General features: G+C 39.2%; 1 protein-coding gene across 1 annotated transcript; it reads left to right on the top strand.

Annotated features, from left to right (window-relative positions):
• Positions 1 to 5,287: 5,287 nt before the first annotated feature.
• LOC140927966 (uncharacterized) lies at positions 5,288 to 6,855 on the top strand. The gene is made up of 2 exons (XM_073377673.1): positions 5,288 to 5,939; positions 6,390 to 6,855. The coding sequence occupies exons 1-2, from the start codon at positions 5,288 to 5,290 to the stop codon at positions 6,800 to 6,802; spliced, it is 1,065 nt and encodes a 354-aa protein (XP_073233774.1). The 3' UTR covers positions 6,803 to 6,855.
• The last annotated feature ends 1,630 nt before the right edge of the window (positions 6,856 to 8,485 follow it).

Here is an 8,485-nt window from a genome sequence, read left to right as displayed (position 1 = left end):
AACGTTTTTGGCGCCAAATACGAAGGTTTATGCAAGTCTAAGTTCTTACACCACCTTAAATTTAACGCTATAATTCCAAAATTTTTCCTAATGTAAATCAACTGTATTTACGCGAATTAACGCCGAGAAGAGTATTTGTTTTGCAATTTTTTGTAAGAGCGGCGCTTTGCTGGGGAGCCATGATTAAATATTCGGAGTCTTCATAACTAACTAGGTAATACCGGACCTATAATCGATAGAGTGCAGAGGAGTTGGATCAGTCTGGGTTTTTCCTACCATTTGATAGTTTCTTGGTCTTTTCCTGTTGCGAGAAAGGACTGGTAGCGGCTGCCTGCGGCACCCTTGTATGCTGACTTCCGAGTCATTTACTAGTTTATTGTTAACATGTAAAGAGGACACCTCTTTTCCCCTCCGATCTCATCCACGACATTTCGTAATTCATTTAACGAAGCAATCGGAAGGACCCCATGGCTTCATGAGAATGCCTATCCATGAATCCTACGGATATTCAAGAAAATTGATCCGATCCTTGACTTTGCCCATGGCTCTGCTGCCCCTCTAGAGATGACTTTTAATTAGCTTGTGGGACAGACCACCTTTGCTGGCTCCCTGTCTGCTTGCGCTTCTAGCTTCCTATTCGCCTTATACCCCACAATTGAGCCTGTTCACACAGAGATTGTCCAAGCTCGAGTCGTTGCATCCACACTGTTGCTTAACTTTCGAAAAATGATGATTACAGTGACGATTTGTATAGGGAAAATGTGATTGTTTCTGTAACAAACCAGTCAGAAAGGATTTGATAAGAATCAGCAAATCTCACTTAGTTTGTCTGTTTATTCTTTCCTGAGTGGTTCCCGAGCCGATTTATACCCATTTTATGGGTGTTATTGTAACTGTTGTAACCGGTGTTTTCCCTCCAAGTCTATAATCAAAGGGACTTTGATGAGGTTGGCCGATTTTTATTCAAACCCTTTCATATTCCAAGGGAACACAACGTCAATTTTCGGAAAATATCTGTTCGGAATATGATTTGAGTTCTAGAATTTCCAGAACATTTGTGGTAAAACGGCATTTGGACTTAAGTGGCGTATTTTGAATGCTGCTATACGGCCGGGGAACATGCATGATCAACTTTCTATAATTCATTTTCATTCAACTACAATAGACTTTCCCACAAACTGTTTTTTTTTTTTTTTGAGCGACGGAGTCACGAAAATTAAGGCGGAGCAAGATAAAGTTTTGTTGACCGACGACCAAATCAAAACGGATTTTAAAAAAAAAGTCTACGTAGGTTGTGGCATGTACGTTTGCATCGGTCGGACGGTCATTACTTTTGTCAGCCCATTATGATTAGTTAATACCATGTTCTTGCAATTAAAATATATCAAAACCTAAAATTTAAATCGATTCTTAAATCAGCTAAAACCTGCCATTAACAGCTGTTCCCTCTGTATGTTTCAGATCTACAAGGGGTTGCAGCGAAATATAAGCTTCTAGTCAACACTTACACAGGTAGAGAGTCTTCGTGAAGAAGTCTATGCCGATCGTTGGCGTATTTCTCGTCAAATCCACTGTATACGAATTTTCATACTAAGGTAGATTTTCCTACCCCTGTTTACATTTTCACTTTAATATACACTGAGTCTAAACTTCCCTTTGATTGCATTTCTCAGTCTAAACTGTTGTTGGAACTGAATTTTTTCGTAGAAATGACGTCACATTAAAGACGTGCACTTCAACGCGCGCGAGCTCTTGGTTGTCATGGCTGCGGGTCTTTATTCAGCAATCAATGAACTCGGCTTTCGTAGGATATGAAGAATTAAGCAGATCTCGGAGGGTGTTATTCTCCTCGGCCGAATGCTTTTTTATTCATTCAAAGTAATTCCTAGTTTAAAAACATTAACATGACTAAAACATGCTTACCTCCCGGGTTACCTGCATCGATGTTAAGTTCATCTTCGATAGTGTACGTTTAGCTCTGTCCAGCTTCGCAAATATTCTCCAAATAGCAGATGTCGCCCTTTGAGTTGTCTTCTTGCTGTTTTTGCTATGTTTTTAGATATTATTTCGCCTAGTTCCAGCTGTAGTTCTTACTCTTGAAACGAGTGAAGTGTCGGCCATTTTTGTTTCACAACCAAAACAACTCAACCTCGTCTCCAGGTCTTTTCGGTAACGGTGCTTTAACTTGTAGCGGGCTGCATTTTTGACTCATCAGTGACTGGTTATGGTGAATTATGCGTGTGCTTTTAGCCAATCAGAATTGGAGAAATATTTTGAATAAATAATAATGAATGACTTTCCAGTAATCGGATACTCATGTTTTGCGCACAGGATTTTGGGATCGCCAGGGGCAAACATTGCGAGTCGCTACAAAGAATTGTATGGCGTGGAGTTATTTCTCCTTTAAAAGCAGTGTCTTTGGACATAGAATGCTGCACTTTGCCGTGATTTTATGAGAAACGGAGGTGACTAATGTTGGTGCGTTGAAATTTCAAGTTTCTGTGTGATTAATGCGATAAATTCTATCGATAAACACGAAACACTCCTTGCGTGAGGTTGCGTGTGAAATTTATGTTTACTGAATTTACACAGTGATCTACATGAAGAAAAGGTCTCGAAATATATAGTGCAAATTTAGGTATACATGTAGGGGGATTGGCTCATTTAAGCTTTTTAGTTTTAATTACGTGTGGAGATATTTACAAGGAGTGTAACAACGCTCGGCCGCGATCAGCTCTGTGCGGGTTATGACGCTCAACAATCGTAGGACGTGGCCGTAAAAAATAAAAAATCCTCCTTTACTTTGGTATAAACAAAGTAACATCTATGAAATATTTCATGGAAAGTACATGGTATTTAACCATTGGTAGATGACGCAGAAATCGTACAAACGAGTAAGATTTGCGATACAAAAGCAGTGAGTGTGTAAATAAATACCAAGTTGATGTGCGAAATTCAGAGATTCTATATCTTCCCTCAAAATGATCAGAAAAGGCATTGGAACTCATTGGTGCTCTGGATCATGACAAAACATTTCGCTTGTGTTTTTTTGGCTAGAAGGAATCAATATACCAATGTGGGGAAGATGTTTTTGCTTTTAAAGTTAATACATATCAAATACGACAATACATAAGCTTACCTTCGATCGTTGCCACAAACTCGCACAGCGTTGTGATCGCCGCCGAGCCGAACGTAATTACACTCGTTGTAAATATCAGCACATGTACTTACAACTGGAAAGGCTCAATAAATGAGTCCACATTCCCCGCTCATTTATACCTGGTAAGTTAGTACTATATATTTCGAGACCATTCAGTAAATTTCACAGTCGACCTTTCGCAAGAAGGAGTGTTTATCGGTAGATTTCATCGCATTGATCCCACAAAAACTTACAATCAACGCACCAACATTAGTCACCTCCGCTTCTCATAAAATCACGGCAAAATGCAGCATTCTCAGTCCAAAGACACTGGTTTTAAACGGAGAAACAGCTGCACGCCATAAATTTCTTTGTAGCGACTTGCAATGTTTGCCTCCTGGCGATCCCATAATCCTGTGCGCATAACTAAGTCTCCGATTACTGGAAAATCATTCATTCACTGAAGTGGAGGTGGCTATTGGTGATGGATATTTAATTACCAAGCCGCAAAGCGCAAGGCAAATGTCCACTACTAACCACCGACATTTAGGTGAACAATTGTTTTAGTACATGCTAAAGACAGTCACATAATTGAGCACTGCTGCTAAAGATTACAATTTTGGCCGAACGGCTTATTTATGAACATGTCAGCTAAACAAATTAACGCAAGACTTTATTTGCATTTGTAAACAAAAAAGTTTCATCAGCAGCACTACATCACCAGTTTCATCGATAAATTCAAGTCAAACAAAGCTTTACCTGTTAATGCTTCCAAACCGAATTTCGTCAGCTTCTTCGTGTATTTCGGGAACAGCTTGTTTGATTATTTGTGAAATTTCTTTGTTTGTTACGAGGTAAACCGAGAAACCCTTTAAATTTGCTCTTTGGTGTCGCTAACTCGGAGGAGCTGAACGTGAATTAGTGAATAGCACTGGATATCCCGACTATGAGTAACCAATTAGAGCACTATCCACTGTTTTTAAAATAGATCAATTTCGATATATTAAAATTAATGCTTGGCTCCGATGCTTGGGGGAATACTAAGACCTTAGACCTAAGACTAGGATCATTATTTTGCTTTAAACATGCAAGATACAAAAAAAATACGGGTTATTAATACTTAACTCTTTGAAACAAAAGAAACTAATTTTTAACTTTTTTGGTAACCGTAACTGAAAAAATTAACCGATAGCCGTAAAAAAGCCAAAACTTTAGCCGACAACCGTAACAGCCACCACCCCATTCAGACTTTCAAGCAAGGGCAATGATTAGAAAGGCTAAACAGGGACAGCCATTGGCTGATTCTTGGTCACATGGCCTTGACTAAAATCAAATGTATCCCGATCGTGATATATACATTAAGCATTAGTATACAGACGCTCAGTGATTTTGGTGACTTAAGCAATCTGATTAGTTCGCTATCCTTGACTGTTCAACAATATTCACCTCTTAGCGAGTCGATGATGTGTGAGCTCGGTGTTTTCCCCGTGTTTTTATATAGAGAATGATCTTTCAAAAGTCGCCAAAATTCTAGGGTTGACTTTTTAAAGGCAAGAAAAGACTTCGAAAGATTCAAAACGGCGTTTTTCCATTGACTGTAGCTAAGTTTTGTGCTCGATGGATTATTTATAACTCCCGTTTATTCGCGTAGAAGACTCAGCGTTTCCTAACAAGAAAAATTTGGCCCAAAAATCGAAGTATATTGATGACAAAAAAATTTGAAAAAAAAATTGTTTGCAGAAATTCCACGTTTTAAGTAAATAGGGACCTTAAGTTCCAGGACGGGAGAGAGGACGACGGCGCGCCAAAGGACGGTAAGGACTGGGCCTAGGTCCCCGTCTCACGCGATGGATAAATAGCTTAAGATTGTTGCCGACGGGGACGCCATTTTGCTTCCAGAATATTTTGGCCATTTTGGTTTATTCTACAGCATGTTAAACATTTCATATCGTGGATTAGGAAGCGTTTTTTTTCTTACATCTTGGGTATTGGGGGCTTCAAAACATGACGTAAGTTTTAAGCTTATATGGCAGCTTAATTCGTCATCTAGCTGATGTCGTAGTAAAAAAATTTTCTTTTCCTCCAACTCTGTTGCTTGATTTGTTCAGCTTGTTATCTTATGTTTTGTGTGTAAAAATACGCGTTAAAATGAGTTTTAAGCATGCAAGAGATGCCTTGGTTCTATGTCATGACAACGGAGTGATAGGCGACGAGGAATTTTGCTTGCTATACGATGCAAATCGATCGAAAAATCCCGAATTTCCGTACGAAGAGTATGGAAAATTTGATCTTGAAGATATGGAGGACGATGAATGTAAAGCGGAATTTCGCTTCCTTAAAGAAGACATCCCGGTGCTGGCAGAAGTCCTTGGTTTACCCGAAACTTTCACCTGCAGCCAGGGATCCGTGACTAATGGCATTGAAGGGCTATGCATTATGCTGAAAAGATTTAGCTACCCCTGCAGGTACTCAGATTTAATTCCCCGTTTTGGTCACGCTGTTCCTGTGATGAGCATGATCTGTAACACAGTAGTTTACAACCTCCATGGCCATAGAATAACCGAGTACAATCACAACCTTCTTGATTCGGCTAGCCTTCAAGTCTATGCAGATGCAGTTTTTGCAAAAGGTGCTGCCCTGGATAATTGTTTTGGTTTTGTGGATGGCACGGTCAGGCCCATTTGTCGCCCTGGGGAAATGCAAAGAGCTGTATACAATGGACACAAACGTGTACATGGACTAAAATTTCAGTCAGTTGCTCTACCAAATGGCCTCATCGCAAATCTTTTTGGGCCTGTAGGTTAGTGAATTATTCATTTCGGCTAAAACCAAGGCAATGGGAAGGTATAAACACGAGGCATATGATTTCTTTAAATCCCTTGGCCACTTGTAGTGTTGGCTTTTTTCTTCAGACTGAACTCAAATGATTCTATTCATGTGACCTCTGTCACGAATTGTCAGAGTTCACATGCATTGCAGTACGTTATGACATAGACACATATGTTTTGTAACTTACCGTACCTGTGAACAGATGTATATAGGGAGACAACATAAAACTTGTATGTTAATTTATTAGTAGGTATTTCTACATAAATGGGTTGAGCCTCAAATAAGCACACATATCTATCAAGGTCACAAGGGTTTTGGCTTTACATAGTATTACTGTAGCTGGTTTGAAGGAAGTATTAAATTTCAAGATTGTAAGCTCACATCAACAATATTTCAAACCTCCACTATATCTCTTTTACAGAAGGGAGAAAACATGATGCATCAATGCTGGATGAGTCTGGTCTGTTGAATGAGCTTGAGAGGCATGCATTTTCACCAACTGGCCAGGCAATGTGTATTTATGGTGATCCAGCATATCCCCACCGTGTTCATCTGCAAAGACCATTTCAGTATGGAGTACTGACACATCAGATGCAAAGTTTCAATGAGTCCATGAGTAAAGTTCGTTCCTCAGTCGAGTGGATTTTTGGGGACATCATTAACTATTTTAAATTTTTAGATTTTAAGAAAGACTTGAAGCTGGATTTAAGCCCCATTGAGAAAATGTACATTGTCTGTGCCTTACTTAGGAATGCACTTACTTGCCTTTATGGTAACACAACCTCTGAGTTTTTCCAGTTAGACCCTCCATCTCTGGAAGATTACTTTGCTTAAGTGTCATTCATACTTGAGGGCATAGCTGAATGTTTTTGGTTTGTAGGCTTGTTTTAACAGAAAATCTCCACAAGGAATTATACACATAAGAAATATTACAGGGAACCAAGGGTTCTTGACAAAACTTTTAATGGAAGCTGTCGCCCAGATACTGTTAAGTCTGCATCAATTTCTTTCTTAGTATGATGAGCAGTGCTTCACAGATTTCCAAAATGCCTTTTGTGTCTAGGATTTTGACACCAAAAAAATAATATCCATACTCTGTCCATGGAAGGGGGTGCAATGTCACCCCCACCCCTCTGGAATTTCTAAATGTAAGCAGTGATTCGTATGGAAAACAAGGTCTTTTTCCCCCACCCCCAACATTATGCTATATGCTAAAACTGAAGAACAAACCTATGAAAATGAAGTAATCATTTATTTACTACAATCCAAGATAAAAAAGTATATACAGTGTAATATGCTATGCTGTTGTTTTTGTTAGAACAAGTGTAACACTTTTTTCAACATGTTTTCAAGTATAGCAATTCTAAATGCTCTTTTTGAAATACAATATTTGAGAAAATGGTTGACACTCAAAAAATTTAAAATACACTGTAAGTATCAATAGAACAACAAGAAGGCAAGGTTCAATATCATTATCATGCACTTGCACACTCATATGAAATCTGCTCAAGCAGTTCTTGTTCACTTCTCCAAAACTTTAGAAAACATGCTTATCATCATGGTCTGGAATCCATCAATTTGCTTCTGTTGCTGTGCCAGCTGCTGGCTCATCAACTTCATCATAGCTTCATTCTTCTTGGCTTCTTGCTGCAACTCCAGCTTTTTCAGCTCCAGCTCCTCTTTTTTAAATTCATCCAACATTTCATTCCTCTCCTTTAGATACTCCAAGGTGTTGTTTCCACTTGATCTTCTTTTCTTCCCCTTTCCTTCAATCTCACTTCTTTTCATTCTGTCTCCCAGCCTCTCCATTGCCCTCTTTCTCACTTCCTCAGCATCTTTCTTATCTTCCTTTACCTTCCTCTTTTGTGCTGCTGTCTCCTGTTGGTCTCGATCAGCCTCATCTTCTCTCACAATGAGGTCTTCCAGGGCTTGCTCTACCTCTGTCAATTCTGGGGTGCTAATCCCACTTGGTCTTTCCTCCTCTCTAATTTTCCTCCTGTATGCTTTGGCAAGTAGACCATACCTTTCTCTAACACCTCTCTGGTCAACCTTAAATTTGGGGGCTTCTACTTGCAAAAGGCGCTCAGAGATTTCGTTCCACTTCCGACCTCTTTGAACTGTCCCACGTTTTGTGCCAGCAAAGGGGCTGTTCGCTAGCATTTCTCTGACTAAAATGACATCATGTTCCTGTGTCCAGAACATCCTGTCATACGAAATGTGGCATAGTAAATAAACTAATATATAGATTTAGCCAGGGCTAAAAGCGAAGCTCCCATTAATAAATTTATGATTTAAATCAAACAATAAACTTGTAATCCACAAATCAGTTAACTTAATGGCACATATGTGACTTTTTAGGGAAAGCTAAGGCTAAGTGATTTTAGAGTGAAAAAAATCTTTCATCGAATTGATAGCCGGTATATACACACCCAAAAAATAGCAATCATCGTCGATCACATTTAAGAGCCATAATAGCTCTTGATCACAGTAGATTAGGCCTGGAAACAAATTCATGGA

This window comes from Porites lutea, chromosome 1, assembly GCF_958299795.1.
Source record: "Porites lutea chromosome 1, jaPorLute2.1, whole genome shotgun sequence".
Classification (NCBI taxonomy): Eukaryota; Metazoa; Cnidaria; class Anthozoa; order Scleractinia; family Poritidae; genus Porites; species Porites lutea.
Note: the sequence above shows the minus strand (reverse complement) of the source record. Positions and strands in the feature narration are given on the sequence as shown.

What these genes read in the sequence shown, in the direction of transcription:
- LOC140927966 (XM_073377673.1), top strand. Translation starts at nt 5,288, where the DNA reads ATGAGTTTTAAGCATGCAAGAGATGCCTTGGTTCTATGTCATGACAAC. An exon ending in AAATCTTTTTGGGCCTGTAG is followed by an intron (nt 5,940 to 6,389) that starts GTTAGTGAATTA and finishes TCTCTTTTACAG; the next exon opens with AAGGGAGAAAACATGATGCA.